Source organism: Aptenodytes patagonicus, chromosome 2 (genome assembly GCF_965638725.1).
Source record: "Aptenodytes patagonicus chromosome 2, bAptPat1.pri.cur, whole genome shotgun sequence".
Lineage (NCBI taxonomy): Eukaryota > Metazoa > Chordata > Aves > Sphenisciformes > Spheniscidae > Aptenodytes > Aptenodytes patagonicus.
This window is the reverse complement of record NC_134950.1, coordinates 44414391-44434582: the sequence shown is the minus strand read 5'-3', so window position 1 is coordinate 44434582 and position 20192 is coordinate 44414391. Positions and strand designations below refer to the sequence as shown.

General features: G+C 36.8%; 1 protein-coding gene across 1 annotated transcript in view; it reads right to left on the bottom strand.

Moving 5' to 3' along the window:
* TCEA1 (transcription elongation factor A1) overlaps nt 1-20192 on the bottom strand; it is a 30032-nt gene that overhangs the window by 750 nt on the left and 9090 nt on the right. Inside the window, exons 3-9 of the mRNA XM_076329709.1 lie at nt 17352-17457; nt 7994-8081; nt 6808-6956; nt 4861-4917; nt 3734-3888; nt 1653-1799; nt 613-684 (exon numbers count right to left, since the gene is read on the bottom strand). Of these exons, the coding sequence (XP_076185824.1) occupies nt 613-684; nt 1653-1799; nt 3734-3888; nt 4861-4917; nt 6808-6956; nt 7994-8081; nt 17352-17457 (774 nt within the window). The remainder of the gene's footprint in view (nt 1-612; nt 685-1652; nt 1800-3733; nt 3889-4860; nt 4918-6807; nt 6957-7993; nt 8082-17351; nt 17458-20192) is intronic.

The following is a 20192-nucleotide window of genomic DNA, read 5'->3' as shown; positions in this document are numbered from 1 at the left end:
TGCGTGCTATCACATCTTAAGTTGTAAATTTTACAGGCCTTCATTTCAGTGTTTCTCCACTTTATTGGACTACCCGTGATCCTCAGAAGCTTTTATAATTCCCATTTCCTGAACTTAAAAAAATTTAGATCAAGTTATCACTGCCCTACACTTATCCTGACGCAGGAATACAGCAGCAGTCATCTCTTTTTTATGCCCCCTTCTTTTCAGAGTAGCAAAAAGCCAGAAAAAAAACACAACAAAGGCCACTCATCGAAGCAGAGATTAAAAATAGTTGGAATATCTTTGGGTGAAGAAAGAGAAAACACAGTGACTACCTTGCCACTACTTTGTATGGCAAAGCAGTATTGTAACTAAATGTCACAAGGCCTAAGTCAATGTCCTGACTTCTCTCCCCCTTTGCCACCGCCCTACTTGTGTGATCTCACACCTTCAGTCAAAAACACTTTTCTAACCTAAAGCTATTTTGCAATATGAACATGTAATATCATTAACGGGCTAAGAAATAACCAAAAGTCAGCAGAAACTCATTTGTCCTTTACTGTAAACCAAAATTAAGCACAGAGCCTGGCTGTCTGCTATCAAATATGCAGAGCAGTCTAACAGTCTTACCTTCCATCTGTTTCCACATTCATTACAGACAACAAACGTTGTCATGGGTTCATCAGCACTGCGGGTTTGAACCTTTGGCAAAGGCAAGAGCCAGAGCGGAAAAGGAAAATTAGTATCTTCAACTTTTGTTAGTATGTGTTCAACGTGAAGGTTTAAAATCAAAGTTTATCATTAAGGAAACACATTTGGATAAAAATACAACTTTCTGTATCAATTGAAATTGTTTTTTTGTCTAGACTATAAGTGATCATAAACTTATGTTTTGACAGATTTAGTAGCACTAAAATACCAATTTCGGCACAGAAACTGTGCACATATTTCTAGGAAAAGATTCTGCAGTAAAACTACATGTTCAGTACAATTTTACATATATTTACTGATGTAAAGGCTTAAAAGTCTCATGATTGAAAAACAGCTTTCTACTTAAAGCATCTGACATACAATATTAAATTATAAACTCAATTGATCCAATGGTCAAAATTACATGCCCTGAAGCACTGCTAAACAAATTAAAGCCCTTCTTCTTGCACATATTTCCTAATTAAAACAGAAAAAGGTTGTAGGAATGATTGTAAATAAGGATCTAGTGTTAGTCAAATGATAGATTTTATATAGATAGAAATATATGCACATGTATATATGTATATATATTTTATATGTATGTATCATTTTCCACTATTTATTCCCTCTGTAAAGAAAAGTTTACACACATTAAAAACAGTAAATTAGCTCTCCTCCACATAAAATCATATTAATAAGATGTAATAAGAATTAGCAAAAACTCAGCATTGCAAAGAAACTGATGTTTCAGGGTATATAGATACTCAGCTTGGATTTACATAAAATCTTTGGTAAATTAATACAACAAACATTATTTACGTAAGCACACCTAGGCAGATCCAACTATCTTCCCATATTTTGTAATTTGTTAGCATTTTGTTAAAAGTTCACTTTGTAATTAAAACTTTTTTCCTCTGACAACCTTTATATAGGACTTAAGCTTTGAAAAAGGAAAACAAAGAGTCTGAATAACCATGTACCTGGGTGTATGTACAATTCTTCTTTTTGCACTTGCCACATGTAAACAGATCAGTTTGGGTACCTCCTGTTTTAGCCATCTGGTGCTCTCTGATAGCTTCTTTGGTCAGATTTTTGCGCATTTCTTTCAGCTCATCACTTGCCATTTCCTGTTATGGACAAAGAGCAGAGAGAGTTTACTAGAGAGTTTTTGTTTTAAACAAGTCGTTACCACTACGCGAGTACGCACCATTTTTGATTTAGAATCCATGAACGATTCTATTGAAGGGCAAAGTAATTCTACACATTTGTAATTTTACAAGACTTAAGCTGGGATATTTCACAACACAGAAGCTACAAAAAGTTAAAAAAATTGTTTTTTTCTACACAGCTGGGGGGGGGGAATCAGTAAAAGTTACAATACCAAACACCTATAAACATTTCTGTGCAAATGCATTTCTGAAGTTCAGAAATGTAATAGAGAGACAAGGTAGAAGAGGACTTAAAAATTCTCTAGAGAGGAAAAAGATCCTCTCCCTAGGTTAGATCTTTGCATAATTATCTCATTGACCTACAGAAGATTATTATAGGAAAAATTTACACTATTTTGACTATTTCCATATTTGTACTGAGAAAGACAGTATAGCCATAATTTACCATGTTACCAGAAGCCATATACACTTAGTTTCAAAACACTAACCGAAGAGCTCAGCTTCACCGATTTTCTTTTTCCTTTAAAAGAGTTCTAGTGTGCAGATCTCCACAATATATAGTAAACACGTGTGCACAGCAAAAACAAATCGTTCCATTTTTCTTCAATAAAGTTTTACTCCACATCCCATGTAAATGTGGAATGCAAATATTGTATTAACGCTGTTTCACTTCAGAAGTAATCTTAACACTAAGGAGTTTTTTAGCCATTAAAATTTTAATCCAAGACATTAATTAAAACAAAGAATGGGCACTGGACAACACAAAACATGTTTGTGCATACGTACATACACACATGTAGAACGAAAAAACTCAACATATGCACTGAAGATACAATCTACTTTTCTTTATACATTCCTTTATCAGCCTCTGTTTGCCCTGACCTTTACATAAAGCTGGGGGGGGTGGGGGGGTGGGGGGGGTGGGGTTGCCAAAAAACTTTCCTTTAGAATAAAGCTAATCATGATTTTCATTACTTGATCATAAATTTAATTTCTTTCAGTCTCCAAGATACTCCTTTATACCTCATTTGGGGGGGTAGAATCCAACACATACTAGCAGAACTACAAAACTGAAATCAGGTGTTAACCGTGCTTTTGTTTTTTTCTCCCATAAAATCTAATTTTTCATTTGACTTTCTAGATTTATTTTGATTTGTAAAGACAGTGAACATCTGAACGGGAATTTGTAAAGACAGTGAACATCTGAACAGGAATTTCTATTCAAGTGTCCAAAATGTTCTTTCAATAACATATATTTAATTTGATTTAAAGGGCAATTCTCCTAGCTTCCTTCCCCTATCATTTATGGCTTTTTCTATTTATTGTGAAGAGTTTCCTTCAAAATCACTTCAAGTATTCTGTCAAATTTGAGATAAGCTTTAAATAAACACTGAAAATGCCAACAGGAGAGGGACTGATCTTTAAAACCACAGTGCTATACCTTGCATAGGAGTATAATAGCAGAGGTTAGCATTTGAAAAACAAATGGCAAGACAGGCTATCACTTGCATATCCAGAAAGGTGAATGGGTAAGCAGCTTGGAGTCACTAGCCAGACATATTTACATCTTCCTAAACTTAAAAAACTATCACTGATATATCATGTGGCCTTTTAAAAAAGGCACAACATACCGCATTTCAGGAAATTTACATGCGACAGCATACCTGCCTTCTGACCTACAGACAAAATCAAATATTTAGGAACCATTAAGGGACAGCGCTTTCTTTCCCTCTGCCCCAACACAACCCTGTAATTCAGCCTGTGCAAGCCACCAACAAGCCACAGTCTTTCAAAAGTGCGGGCAGCTTACATAAATTATTTTTATGGCTAATAAATACAGGCCAGGACAAAAGTCCAATAGGGAAATAATTAAAGACCTGTGCTTTACTTACCTCTGCTGTCATTTTGGCAAACTTGTCAGGAGGAATGTTCCCACATAACACATTTTTCCTTAGGTTAGGATTCTTTGCATCCTTGAGATTTGCTATTCTACTTCGTACCCTATTTTTGTATTTCATATCAGTGTTTTTTAATTCTTGAAAAATAGGTGCTTTGGATTTAAGGAACAAAACATTAGAGCACTGTAAGGGATTCATTTTTGGGGGCAACTTTTCTAAAGCAATGTACTTCTCCACTGTTGATCAAGTCCTCCCCCCACCCCAACCAACAGTTACTTTCCTGTTCAACACAGCAGACTTCACGTCCTCCTGAAGCCTAATCATAGTTTAGCACATGGTCAGTGAAACCTGGATTTTTGGGTAGTAGGATCTCAACTGAAATTGTGAAAAGTCACCCATAAATTTATGTCCAGTTCCTCATCCTGAGGATTAATTGATTTCTAAACCAAATATTCAAACACTGGCAGCTCACTAACAGAATTTTAAAACAGGTTTGCAACAGAAACAGGAAATTCCTTAACAGGAATGGTGGCTGACTGTAATTACCGAAGGACATTAGCAAGTTAGAATCATGAAGCTTACATTATTTCTATGCTTAAGAAAACCCCCACAAAAAAAAAAAAAAAAACAACTAAAATAAAAAGAAGCCCAGACCTCTACTCTGTCACTATTCAAACACTGCTACCAGAACAACCCTTTTGAAAATTCCAAACTCATTTAGAAATAAACTTGTAGAAAATGAAATAAAGACATTAGAAAAAGATTAAAAATGTTAACAAGAAAAGATTTAAAAATAACATAGAAGAGTCCAGCATTCTATGTCAGAATGCTTCAGTAAGATATAATATTGCTGCTGCAAGGAAAACATACTGAACTGAAAAAAACCCACACACACTCACCTACACACATTCCTACATGTTTTAAGGCAAATCATTTAGGTTGTGCTGGTTTTTTAAACACTAAATTTCTGCACTGATGTGTTGAACACGGTTTGCTATTTTCATTTTAAATGAAATTAAAAAATATTCGATATATAGATCAGGTTAATTAATTTTAATATTATCAATGCTTTTAAAAAACCACTCTTGTTCTAGAGCACATAGATGCACAAGAAAGGATATCTTCTTCAATCTGAGAACCCAGCTCTTCCTCATCAGCACCAATAGCAATGTAATCATCTGAGGAAAACAAATATTAAAACATTAGCAACCTGACAATCTCAACAGTGTTCTATATCCCTGAGAGCCCATTTGAAACTGAAACTCAGCAAATTATGAAACCACTGCAGTGAACTTTCCTTTTGTATAGGAAAGTTTAATTTACTGTATACTTATCCTTTCAAAACTTTGTTAACATATTACTTGGAAGACAAAAATAAGTGAAATGAAGAGCAACAAAAGTTTAAAAAGTAGAACAACCCTAAATCTTTCACAGAAGCAAAAATTCTGACATCTAGTTGCAAACACAAGTAGTAACAAAACACTTCGCTATACAGAAAAATTTTAAATATTCTGATAGGCTTGGCAAATACCCAACTCCACAGCATATCTGTGCATAGAATAGACTATTACAAGAAGAAAACATTTTGTATTGTGTTTCATCAATTCTTTCAGTCCGCACAATACAAGCATAAGCAATTAATGTTTTGCATGCATGCAAGAGAAAGATTTCATTAGAAACATAGTAATTAAATAAGAGAAACAATATTATTAGATATTTTTAAAAAAAATGCAGAGCAGATATGTGTCATAAAACATGTAAATTAGAATAAATACACCATGGCAATCTTGAGGACAATGTAACACTTGACCTAAAATGTCTCAAGATAATTGTTTACTGTTTCTGACCAAATCCCTTACTCATAAAGACAGCTGCCTTTCCAAGATAGCTTAGGACAAATTAGATACAGTATGTGTTTTCCTCCTTCTCATTTTAACACAGGTATACTTCAATGAGTAATCCAAACACCATTTCTCCTTTGATCTCATGCAGAAGGCCATAAAACCAGAAAATAACCTTATTTTTGGAGATTGGCATTCAACCCATGGATGATCAGCTGATGTGCTGTAGAAAGTAACACAGCAAAAAGAGTTCTTGGAAAACTAGCTAAAATTAAGACTACATAGAATTATGAATACTAAGATGCTATATGCACTTTCTGGTCACAAATTATTTTAGAAATCTATCAACTCCATATCCAGAGGACCGCAAATTCATGGTCTTTAGTCAGCTTTGATTACTGTCTGTATCTGAATTTATGTGAATTAAAAGAAAGAATGTAAGAGTGAAGAGGGTAAAAATGGATGACTCGGAAATCTGCTTACACTGGGTCAGGTTACACTAAGCTAGGAACAGAGGAACAGGAGCCGGGTCCTAAGTTCCAGTAGAAGAGAAGGACCCACAAGAAAAAATACAGGTCATTCTGAGGAGTCCAACTTTTAGGTTGCTCCTTATCTAGCATATCATTCAATTTGTCAGTTTAAAGACACCCAAGTGTACGTGAGGGGGAAAAAGAAAAAAACCCAAAATAGTCAAGGCATTTACAAATGCCCAAAAGGCATGAAGATAGAGCGATGGAAGACTCTCTTATTGCGGGTATCTCAAAGAAACTTCAAGATTAAATCAAAACAGAAAGGCAGCCTTCAAAAACCAAAATCTGAAGGCCCACAGGAACTCTGGTGTAAGAAAGGCAGGCATGTATATAGTGGCATTCTCAGTCCCAGATAAGACAAAAAAATAGCAGCTTCCACAAAAAGATTTAAATGAGGCATTAAGGAGGCAATAACCTTCCCAAAAAGAAGTTCCACCGTAGGCGAGATATCAGATGAACAGAAGCCACCAAATGTCCTGTATCATCAGCAACAAAAAATGTATTTCAATACATTCCCATGCTGTCAAGGTTACTGATTACTTGCAACTTGGGTGAACTGGCCTATGGGTATATACACACAAATGGACATAAACAGGGTTTATTCTACCCTACAGGGCAGGAAAAAAATAGAGTGGGAAGGACAGAAATAGAGAAGAAGGAAATAGGTAAACTTGAAAATACAGTCTACAAAGCTCACCTCCTGTTCTGAGAGCTGCAGAGAGCATTTCTCTACATTTCACTCGTACAGAATCCGAAGTGCTTGGAGCCCGGGGAAAAGAAGGGATGAAAGAATTTGAGGGAGCACTACCCTCCTCCTTCCTGCTGCTGGAATTGCTACTTGAACTGCTAAAAAAAAAAAGGGCAAAAAGAAAACTAATATTAATGTTTTTTCCCCCCTCTTCAAATAACTTTGTTCTGGGGCAAAACACAGGTCTTCTGCTATATCCATTTGATGGTATTCCAAAAAAAGAACACAGGCCACCTTTTTAAAGCTACTTATAGCTCTAGAGTCAATAGAATTTTAAAAATATCTTTAGAACATTCACCAGGGTATTCCACACAATAGAGACACAGCAGGTATTTCATTCCATTATGTGGTATATAAGTTTTAATTCTCAGTTTTTTTCCCCCATGGAATTTTACTTTAAAAAACAGTGAGGATACATGACACTAACATTCAGGCTCCAGTGAATACATTGCATTCAGTCTGCTTACTGTACTGAAGTGGTACCATGGTCACAAACAAACAATTAATGCAGCTTTGCAAACTGTAAACCAAAAAGTTTTCAGCTTGCATCAGGACAAATGGTTAGAGGTTACATTTCAATTTGAAAATCACTGCTGGAAACAGATTCGCTAAAACCAGAAATGCATAGAAGAAATGGGCTTGCAGATACTATTTTGCAAATGTTCTTCAGCTCCTATAGTGTCATTAACACGGGCTCATTTTTCTGATAACATATATTTTGTGTTTACCAAAAAAAGCGCAGAGTGAGATTGTTTATTAAACATAAAAGCTAACAGACAAAGGAAGTATGCTAAACCTCTAACATATGCAATTACCACAAAGCTGTGACTGAAAGTTGTTTTACAGTTCTCAAAGCTTAGTGCTAGTACTGAGAGAGGAAGGAGTATTTGACAGATGAGACAGATGGAATAAACAATAACTAGTCTGGCCATACCTTGACCTGTGGCTTTCACCTTTTTTTAATGTCAGCAGCAGCAGGATTTACTTCCCTAACAACACACCATTTCTTGTACAACTCTAAGTATTTCAGAAAAGAATGTGGAAGCTGTCTCTAATATGACAAATTTGGACCAAACAGTTTAATGTTAATTTATACTGAGTGAGATTATTTGTATAGTCTTGAAGAATTAAGCACCTTTCTTCTCTTGCTTCAGGGCTGTTTTGTGAGGAAGATGCAGGCTCCTTTTTCTTTTCTTCAGAATCTTTATCAGTTGAAGGTCCATCTGGAAATACAAAACATGAGAAACTCTCTTTTACCCAGAAATAGTAACCAATTTAAAGTAGTGGTAAAATATCTTTGATGATTTCTCCTGTACCAGTTGGAAATGCTATCAGCTCCCACTCTCTGCTTTGACCTTCTCTTGCAGTACAGCCTTCTACTCCCCAACACCCTCCCCAACCCAGCAAATGGAAAATATAACACTTCAGGTCCTTCGAGTCAAGTCCAGCATCTGCTTATACTGGCAGTGAAGACATGATGAAAATGTAGACTTTTATGAGTTATTTTTGCCAACTCTGCCACATGAGGTAGACAATAACTTCTTAAAGTACTGCATCAAGTCTCTGGAGTTTGTCTTCCATGTTTTAAATATAAGCTCCTACTAAATACATGTCATTCTTTTTAATTATATTCACAGGATTTCTACCAAAGGACTGAACCAAACAAAACTCTGGTGTGAAAGCTACCATGGTTGCCAAAAAATACAAAGATCATTTTCATATGCTTTTGAAGGAGCTTTCCAGACACGCACACAGTATTTTCTGTGATAGCTCTTAAATTATTTGCCTTGGTGTTTAAAAATATTTGACTTTGCCTTTCCCATACAGGCTATGTTTAATGATGATATTATAAAGACTAAAGACGAAAGCCTTCATTAAAAAGGGCAATCACAACATTTAACTTTAGCCTAGTGAGAACACATACACCCTTCCATTGTAAAGGGGAATTCAGAGTGGCTAAATCGAGCTCCTGCTTTGATATGCTCTCTAGAAAAGCTGACTCTCTCCACTGCCTACAGAGAAAGCCTAGTGAGATTGGCATCGCTCACTGACAGATTTTGTGAATTCCTCTCTCTAAGCCCTCATAAAGCTGCCATTACACTTCTAAACCCGTAGCCTATATTATTGGGATAAGCATATATTGCAAACTTTTAAAAGAACTAAAAACAGATCAAGAAAAGGAAGGAAATCTGATAAGCCTCAGTCTTTCCCATGAAGATGTCCTGAACTAGGTATCTAAATCCTTGTTTAAGCATCTAAAAGTACCCTCATTTCCAGAAGACCCCCATCCCCACATTTTTCAGGAGAACTTGGTGGTATGGAACACACAAATTCAGGTCTTATTCAAGCACTCAGCTTGTTTTTTTCCTAGAGAGTAGAAAATTACTGTACTGGCTTATTTTTAATAGGAACAATTTACATTTAAAGCTACACAGAAAAGATATTAAACTGAACAGGATTTTGATCCTTTCCTTAACTTTTGAGTTAAGGAATTTATCAAATCAAGTATCACTTTATTAAAAAAAAATCACCATAAAAGGAGACCACAGAGACAGCCATACTGGATCAGACCAAGCACCCATCTACTGTCCTGTCTCCAGCTGTACCTAAAAAAAGGTGCCTACAAAACAGTATAGGAACCAGGCAAGCACACAAAGATACTTCTCCAGAATATTTCCCCAGCCTTCGAAAGCTTAAAAGCTTAGTGATTTCCTCACCCACTGTTTGTAACTTTTTATTCAATCCTTGATAAATTTCTCCATTAAAGAAAAAAAGGAAAATTAAAAACAGTAGATGATGTATTTGAACTGATTGTCTTTAATAAGGTAAAGGTGTTATTAAAAAAAATCCTAATAAAGATATCCATTCAATCAAGTATTATTTATAAAAAAGTAATCTCGCTAAGAAAGCAAAAGAGGCTATAAAATTGAATGGATCACAGTTGTTCTTTGCTATGAGACCTAAAGTGCACAGTACTTGGAGAAAGAAAACAAATCCCATTTTTAACATGCATATTCACATGACTACTCTCTATGGCAACAACGCTTACACGATATATAATTTAAAAAAAATATTCTAAATATGCATGCAGTCTCATTTACCCTCATCATTTTTTAAGTACATGATCATTTTTGTCAGCGGCTTTAAGCCAAACTGATAGATCAAACAGGTATCTTGAGGTACAGCTCAGGTTCTGCAAAGCAGCATAGCTGCCTTAGAGCTGAGCTCTGCTTCAGCCCATTTACCTCCCTATTTTTTTCTGGCACACAAGTTGTCAAATTCAGAGCTGACCCAGGTATCTCCTGCTTACTTTGCATCAAATACACAGCTATGGTATAGCTGGCACCTAGTTTTAGTTTACCAAACACTTCCATTTAGCCCAGCACCATTTCAACAGAGAAGGCAGGCACCTGAGAACATCTGCCAATACCCCAATTGCTTCTTTCACTTATGGAGGGCAGGGTATATGTGAGGCACAGGGATAAAGCAAGAGGTAAAAGCACAGCTCTTCCTACACCTGCAGAGCAGTCTATGCAAGCATTTCTCAAACCAAGGTCAAACTTCAGCAGCTGAGACAACTGGACCATCTTCAGCAAATACGCCTTCAAAACTACAATTTCTTTAATCACTTAGAGAAGAGTTTATAGACACTTTTGTTTAATCCAGTTTCAGAAATCTGAAAATAAAGTCAACAACATTCTCTGTTTGCTCGAAATATTATCCTAAGTGTTTACATCATTCACTCTTATGGATCATAAATTGGAAAGCACCGAGGAGAGGAGATCCAGTGTCAAGCAGTACTTATTCTTAAACTCATGCTTTAATAAGTATTTCTTATTTTATTAAAATACTGTATTGACAAAAGAACAGAATGCAATTAACAGCCTGCTAGACAGCATTTCAACTATCCTCTGAGGAAAGGAAAAAAAAAGTTATCATTGAGAAACTAGTAGTCCCTACTAATTAACTTATTTTACATTCAACGGCCAGACTTGAACGCAAAGGATAAATGACAGCTAATGGGAACTACAAACAACCACAGAAATTCTAACGAAGTAAGATGGAAAAAATGGCCCTTCTGTTAAAGACATTTAAAAACTCCAATGAGCTTCATAGAACTTCATAAATATTTATATAATGTAAATTACAAGTTGCTTTAAGGAGGCACAATTACTTTTTCAACTTCGTACAGCTATTAAAACTTACCAAAACTTTTTTCAGAAACAAATGGAAATTGTCATCAATTTTAGGATTGAAAACTGTAACTTCACATTTTAGCTACTGCAGCTTCAGAAGGCCATAAAAAAAAAAAAATCTTTAAGCTTTTTTTTTTTAAATAAGCTAATTTATATTAATGTTTCTTTAAAATACAAAGAACAAGCTAGTAACATGAATTGACTATTAGCCATTGCAGTAAGACTATCAAATTCTGACTACTGCATTGCAGTTTCTATCTAAGACTTGCAATTAATTTGAAAGATACTTCTACCTTTTCCAGTGAAATAATCTCCCCAGGGTAAAACATGACATGACAGTGTTCTTTGTTACCAGAACAAAATTTTTAATGTAATAATATAATGATGGCCAGAGATGACATAATTAATCTGAATGTTAGAAGCCATTAATAGCTTCATTGTAGATTCTTCTAATTATATTACAAGTGAACTCAAGACATTTGCTAGTAACAAGAAAAAAATTAGAAAATAAAAAGATGTAATGTTATTAATTTATAAATTTAAATTACAAAATTTTCTGAAGTAAGAATTTTTCAGAACCGTTAATGAAAGGTGGCTAGTTATTCTCTGGAAGTACATGAGAATTTAATTTAGTGGGTTATCTTATGTTACTGATTCCGATATCGCCACCAAAACTTGGAAAGTTTTCTGAGTATTCAGTTTAAATAAGTTAAAGGAAAGAGATATGAGAACAGGTAACAGATGGCATAGTCATTAACAATGACCCTCATATTTAATAATTCTTTAGGCCCCATTTTCCAGACCCTGACCAAAATAATCTTGAGATGCACGAGCAGCTACACTTGTCAACAATTCCTCTGCAAGATGTAGTAAGACATGAAAGTAAGATCAGAAAAGCTTCTTCCTAGTAGTAGCATACGGAAGAATAATATCTAAAAACTATAAATAAACAACAAAATCATGACCTGTGGGCCTTTTTTAAAGATTTTTTTATCGTGACAAAAGAGCATGACACATTAACTTCTTTTCTATACATGTTTTTTCTCCTATAGAGTATGATGTAATTTGCATCATGTGTTACTATCACTCCATTGATAATCCTAACAAATTATAGATCTAATAATTATACATGGAACAGTTCCAAATATACATTTGACAGGAGGTGATTTCCACAGCTCATACCTGATATGGAAATGAAACTACTGAAACTATTTTTGCACTTGATATCTTATAAAGACATGTACTCTTCTTATCAAGAGTAAACAATACTCTTAAACACTATAAGACTGTAATTTAGGAACTTGTTTTGTCAATAACAATTGTTTTGAACAAAGCCAGTAGGTTACTAGATGTCCTTGAACAACTTTACCTAATGAGAGCATTAACATACCTGTAAGGTAGTCCTAGACTGTACCAGCTTGCTCCAGTAGAATCAAACTCAGGTTCGAAATAAGAAAGGGTTGTATGAGCAAAGTAATCCGAGTAAAACGCTTCTGTGAAGTCTGGCTGGTGTTATCTTCTCTTGACAACATTAAGCACTTAAACGTTCTTTTAAAATAAAATTACTCAGGCATGTACTTTTCTGAAATAGGCATTTCAAAATGTTCGTGGCCCCATTTTTAGTTTTTATTACTGGCAATAGATGATCACACTTGCACTTAATGTTAAGATTATTGTCCAATCATTCTGCATTTCCAGTTCAGTACATAAACTTACTGGAGTTAAGTTTATTTAGTTAGAGGTCTGGACATTCTTTTTCACTGTATACTCTTAGAGTTCAGTAAGTAATTATCCGAGATGGAGAATGTTAAATTCTTACAGAACTTTTTGTTGTTGTTTTTTAATATAAAGGAACACTTCTCATAACCTACATGGGTATGCATAGATTCGTTATCTGTATAGCATACTCTATAGACTCAGCTATTTGGCAAAACAATCGTTATTTGCAAATCCCGTGTTATAACTGAACAGTATTTATTCTGAGAGCAGAATGTGCTTCCTTACGTAAATTGTGACCAACTCAGCTGCGTGGTTTAACGTTCTTACAGCAACATCTGAAAGCGATCTTCCACTGTAGCTCACTCAGTGAGTCACTTCAGACAAGGCCTGCAAGCCCTCTGCTGGGCAGCTTCCGACCCCCCTGAAAAACCATTGGTAACCTGGCACAGCTCTGGTCAAGCCATAAACATCTGGTGATTCACAACCTTACTTTGATTTCTTCTCAAGTTTCCCATGCATTCTTAAAACGTAAGTTCCAATAGCATTCAACTTAGACAGTACATGCAGCCTGAACAGTCAACGATTCTTGCCTAAATTCAAAATGTCATTTATAAAAATAACTCACAAAGACTTCAGATCTCTGAGTACAATGCTTGGTACGATTAACAGCTGTCCGCTTCTGTTGCCATCTTTGATCCATACCATTTTACATGCACTATAAACAGCATAATCGAAACTGATTTCTCAAGCAGCTCAACATATGGTATTTCGTATTCTTCTGAGAAAGCCAAAACTAATGATAAAACAGAATAAAAGTACTTTGTAAGATTCCCACCCATACTTCGCACAGCCCAGACACCCTCTCTTCCACACTTACGAGATTTTTAAGTTCTAATGAATTACTGAGCAGTGAAATGAGAGGTGAAACATTTGCCCTACTACGCTTTATTATATGGTCTACGTTACGATCAAGGAAAATTTAACTACCTAAGTTTTGAATACAAGCAGTGCTGTATTTTCAGGAATAATTTGATTTTATATAATAAGTGCACAACCACAACTGTACTAGACCTGGCACAATAATGTACACGCAATAATATCTGCCCTGTAACAAAAATTAGAGCATGAACAAAGGTCACATACCCCCTGCCTCAAGAAGAAAGTATTCCGTTCTAATTAATGTCAAATATTTGCTATTTACTTTCCAGTTCCTCACAGGTTTGACTTCACCTGATGTAAGCAGCCTTCGGTAGAGTCTCCCAACTGTCTTAAAACAATCTGAATGTGGCAAGCCATCAAAAGGGGAAGGTCCACCTTTCCCCAGATGTATGTTACTGCCGCAATCCCTGTGCAGGAAACAGTAACTGCCAACAGGCTGGATCAAGAAACTGATACAGCTGAAATCTAAGCCAGAAGAAATGAACAAAACGATTGGTTTCCAACTGGCCAGTTCCCAGCTCTGGCCTCCTGGATAGCCACTTGAGCACTACTGGCAGGAGGGAGCAAGGAGGCATCTGTGCAGAAGGGAAGCCAGGACCACCCCCTTCAGCAGCAGCCTACACCCAGATTGACCTGCCGTGACCATCACGGTCTTATTCCAGACTCCTACAGCATGAACACCCTCTGGTCCTCCGGCAGGAATAATACTCCCCATGTTTCACAATGTTTGAACACTTAAAGATCAGTCAGCTATAAGTAACAATATATTAAGACGTTTGACTGACTTAAGATATTGTGTTAAAAAAATGAGACAGAAGACTACTTTTACTGTCTCAACAAATAAATAGCAAATCCTTTGCTCAAAGGACAGCAATACCCAGAAGGGTTAGCTCCCCCCCAAAAAAAGCAGTATCCGAGGACACTCCCAAAAGCTGAGAATTCTAGGGGCGGGGGGGGGGGGGGGAGGGGAAGTATTTCCTCTACTTTGCTGCCTAAACTAAGTTGCAGTATCAAAAAATTTGAACTTTAGGGAAAAAAAAAACCACCAAAACATTGATAGGGACTTTTTTTTTAACTTAAATTAATAACTTGAGAGCTAGGTCACTCAATCCAGCTGCTGCCTTAGAAGTCTTTAGAGTAACTCAAGTTAATATGCAAGTCCATTTCTCCACTTACGTATCTTACCACTTTTATGCATTGGATATAATACAGTTGGACTTAAAGTTCTAAGTGGAAATTTAAACATAAAAAGTACATAATTTCCACTATTTACCAGTGAACTCTAATCAGATCCTTCATAAAGTAAGCATTTAATTTATAATAAAAGTCATTATCATTATTTAAAAAGTATTTTCTCAGCATATTGACAGCCTTTGACACGGTCCCCCACAACATCCTTCTCTCTAAACTGGAGAGATATGGATTTGATGGGTGGACTGTCCGGTGGGGGAGGAATTGGTTAGATGGTCGCATCCAGAGGATAGCGGTCAACGGCTCAATGTCCAGATGGAGATTGGTGATGAGTGGCATCCCACAGGGGTCCGTACTGGGACCAGTACTGTTTAATATCTTCATCAATGACATAGACAGTGGGATCGAGTGCACCCTCAGCAAGTTTACAGGTGACACCAAGCTGAGTGGTGCGGTTGACATGCCAGAGGGACGGGATGCCATCCAGAGGGACCTGGACAAGCTCGAGAAATGGGCCCGTGTGAACCTCATGGGGTTTAACAAGGCCAAGCGCAAGGTCCTGCAACTGGGTCGGGGCAACCCCCAGTATCAATACAGGCTGGGGGATGAAGGGATTGAGAGCAGCCCTGCCGAGAAGGACTTGGGGGTACTGGTGGGTGAAAAGCTGGACACGAGCCAGCAATGTGCGCTCGAAGCCCAGAAGGCCAATCGTATCCTGGGCTGCATCAAAAGAAGCGTGGCCAGCAGGTCGAGGGAGGTGATTCTGCCCCTCTACTCTACTCTGGTGAGACCCCACCTGGAGTACTGCGTCCAGCTCTGGAGCCCTCAGCAGAAGAAAGACACGGACCTGTTGGAGCGGGTCCAGAAGAGGGCCACAAAAATGATCAGGGGGATGGAACACCTCTCCTATGAAGAAAGGCTGAGAGAGTTGGGGTTGTTCAGCCTGGAGAAGAGAAGGCTTCGGGGAGACCTTATTGCAGCCTATCAGTACCTAAAGGGGGCTTATAAAAAAGATGGCAGCAAACTTTTGAGCAAGGCCTGTTGCGACAGGACAAGGGGGAATGACTTTAAACTAAAGGGGGGTAGATTTAGACTAGATATAAGGAAGAAATTTTTTAAGCTGAGGGTGGTGAAACACTGGCACAGGTTGCCCAGAGAGGTGGTGGATGCCCCATCCCTGGAAACATTCTAGGTCAGGTTGGACGGGGCTCTGAGCAAGCTGATCTAGTTGAAGATGTCCCTGCCCACGGCAGGCGGGTTGGACTAGATGACCTTTAGAGGTCCCTTCCAACCCAAACTATTCTATGATTCTATTCTATGATATCTACTATTATCTAAATTTAATTACTAAAACTAACCTAATTAGTATTACCTAACTTTCTAAAGGTAGGTTAAAAAAAAGTCTGCTCTAGAGGTTGTTGCTTCTTACTAGAATATAGAAGTTGAAAGCTGCCACAAATTGTCCATTTTTACATACATATACTGTCAGATGGATACAAACTCATTTCTACACCATTTACAAGAGAGTAATAAAGTATCTGATAAAATACTTCATAACTGATAAAAATGAGGCTGACTTCAAATGGCAGGGGACTCTAACTCTTGGTATTTAGCATATTTTTCTAGACAGGATGGTAAATATTTAAATCAGTAGAAAATGATGTAAACTGTTTTCTATTTCAAAATTGTAAGCTTCCTAAATCTTAGTTTACCTAAAATTGGATACAAAGAAATAAAATAGAGTACAGCACAGTGCATGAACAAAAATATCTGGACACAGTTTGAGATTTGAGTGTTTTCAAATTAAGTACTACAAAATACGCTTGAATAAAGCCCTGCTAACAGAAAGGTTTCATTAACTGCGTTCATTGCTTTAAGGGAAATGGAACAAAAAATATTAACTCACTAATTAGTAAGTTGTTTAAAATGATGAACGTTTTAGATCTATTTCTCACTACCTCTAAGTTCTAACAGATTTTTAATGTCAATTTTTACCAGTTTTTTTTCCTGCACAAATCACTTTATAACCAAACTTCAAAGCCTTCACACCCTCATATGAGATTTTGCACAAGTTCCTCAGGGCACCTGTTACATTTGACAAAGGAAATAGTCAAGAACAGGTTCATTAGTGCTTAGTACTGCAGTACAGTCACTCTAGCTCAACAGCAGGCAACGAGACTTCAGAAATGAGTCATGTCACAGAAGCTGACTTCCTACTGCTTGCCAGCCCCAGTAAAAACGTATTAACTTTTTCTCTGAATACGCTTGCACAGTAACACACTGGTGATAGTCAAAGAGTAAAAAACAAGTACATCAGTGCAGAAAGTTTCAATACTTACGCAACAGCACAAATATATCTAAAGCAAGGCAGTGTCAAAGGATTTGCATCAAGACTGCATACAGTTAAAACATGCAAGAGCAGGGGAAAAAAAGTTTGTGTCACCATACCTAACAGTTTCTTCCAAGACTTGATAAGAGATTTTGCTAAAGATGTAACTTCTTCATCCGTGCTTTGCTTGCGTATCGCATTCACTGACATTCCAATTCTGGTAGACTGCAACAGAAATAAAAATATACGCTATAAAAGGTGACATGAAGATAATTTAACAAATTAACATATATAAAGTTGTACTTTGACATCATTTTTTAAAAGTATCTTTTTTTTCTTTGTTTTTGGTTTATTGGGGTTTTTTTTAAGAATATCAAGATTAAATGCTGCAAGCCTTTATAAAAATTATTTTAACAACATGGACATTTTAAAAAGAAATACAACAGTATTACCATTTGTTTCCACCACAGAAGTTTTGGGCGGGGCTGGGAGGCAGAAGGGTTAAGGGGAGTCAATCAGAAGATTTTTGCTCCCAAACCATTTCAAAAAGCTCTGCAGAACTACTTACCTAAACTAAGTATGACATTCAAAACATCTAACAATGTGAAAATCATATCTACATCTTAATGTTATATAAAATTTTTAGCAAAGGTTCTAGCCTCAAAACCTTATTTTTCAGTGAAGCAATGACCATATTTATATTTTGGCATGATCAAAAGCTTGCCAGCTGCTTCAGTGACTTCATACTCTTAGAAATCCCGTTTAGTGACTGTAGAAGAAGCTGTAGTATCAGTTTGGAGCAACCACGTTTTAGATTCCTAATAATTTTGGCAATACTGAAATTCTTTAAAATCTTAAGCACAGAGAGTTCTGCTTTTAGATAGAAACAGTAAGACCAGCCTATCCCCCTGAAAAGGCCAAGATAGTGACAGGCTTTAAACCTTTGGCACTACTGCCACCTATAGAGTGAAGAGGAGATTAATTTACAATCCACTCCTTTTATGACTCAGAAGATGAGGACATAAATTTAGCTCAACAGCAACAAAAGTTTCATTTTAGAAGACTTCTGACTAACGTGTTAATCTAACAAGTAGAACATTTCCACACTTTCAGTTTCATGAGACGAGAAAAGTGTTTAACAATACAACTAAGTATTTTATTATCATTTCATATTTTGATTGATGACTAAATTTTTAAAATTGTTCTTAAGGTGCTCGGTTTTGTTGCATTTACTTTTTACAGGACTCACTAAATATAAATTATTCTACCTACTTTTGCAGTAGTTCATCATAAATTTCCTTCTCCTTTAAAGGAAAATTTAAATCTTTGTGGCTCACTAAAAATGGAAATGATTTGTTCCTGTAAATTACTCCATACAACCCACACAACACTTTTTGGGGCACCATGGATGTGCTAAATGACTGGAAATGTACTGAAATACTCAGTAGCTATTTCAGCAAAGGAATCACATCAAATAACCTCAGGTCTGAGCATCAGCACTAAACATATATTTTGAATTAAAGAAAACAGATGGTTACTCACCTGCAACTAAAGTGTTTCAAGATGGACTCTGCCCACTCAGACTAACAGGACTGGCCAACTCTCTTGACATGTTAAACACATACTCTGGACATTATGTTCAGACAATAAAGAATAACATGTGCTTGGAACTCCATAAAATACTCATCATACCTGAATGAGAAAAGTGTATCTACAAAAAAAAAAAAAACAACCCTCCACTGATAACTGGGCACAACCATGGCCTACTCTCATCAGCAAAAAGGAAAGACACCAACTTACAGACTTACCTAGGTAAGTAAAACTCAAAAACTCAAGTAAAACTCAAAATTAATTGTATAAATTAACTTCTTCCTCTGATCACACAAGAGAAACAGATTATGGTAACTGTGTAAACTGCCAGCTTTCTTAAGGCAGTACATAGATAGTTCATTTGTTTGCTTTTATAGAGCACTTGATCTGGCCTCTCCTAAAGAGAGGGGAAGGAGTGATCTACCAATTTATTTGCCTGCAAACTGACACAGGTAATCACAACAGATCAGTGTTATATTCTCAAAATGACTCTGCTTTAATGACAAACCAGCTGTCAGCATTTGAAATTTCCTCAGTCTTCCAGCCTACAGAGCTGTTCTTGTGAGAGCCATTTTAAGTGGAAAACTCCAGTATTTTTGCCTAGCCCAGTGTAACCTGTGGAAATGCTTTATCTCTGCGCCAGTTTATAAGTGTGCAGGTATATTAAAACCTTCCTCACCTTGTCCAAAATGCATTTTTAATGGATCATTCTTCCCCACTTCAAATTCTAGAGCACTTTTCATCTGCTTTCTGAGAGTAAAGAGGCTCAGAGACAGCATAAGACAGCTGTTTTCACTCCTGAAGCATTCAAGCTGTAGGCCAAGCAGCCTTCAGCTGGCAGGAGCAACAGTTAGCATAAGTAATCTATGACTGAACCCAAAACAAAGCATACAGTGGCAGCTACTCTTCTCTAAACCAGACCAAATGAGAAAATGTAAGGCACATAGTTGGGGAAGAAAAGCAACCACTGAAGCAAGCAGAGGTGTTGTCAACTTTAAATTGTAAGAGAGTATGAGGACAGAGAATTGGTGAGCACCTGGACCAAAGCAGGGCCAAATCAGCCCCTGGAGAATAACCACCTCCAGGTTCCGAGGTCTCCCCAGCTCACCAATGAACTGGCAAGAAGCCATTAACAAGGACCATACATCACAGCCTAGTTGTGCATACACGTGTGTAATTTCCAGTAAAACCTGTTTGTTAAAATAAAGACCGTCTGTCTCTCTGTTAGCTGCCACTACCCACAATTAGCACCAGGGACATGACGCCTTTAATACTGTGCAGCTGCTGAACAGATTTGCAATTCTGACCACCGGATAAATCACATGTGAGGAAGGCTACTGGCTCCCCGCCTAGCTGATCAAGGATCAGCT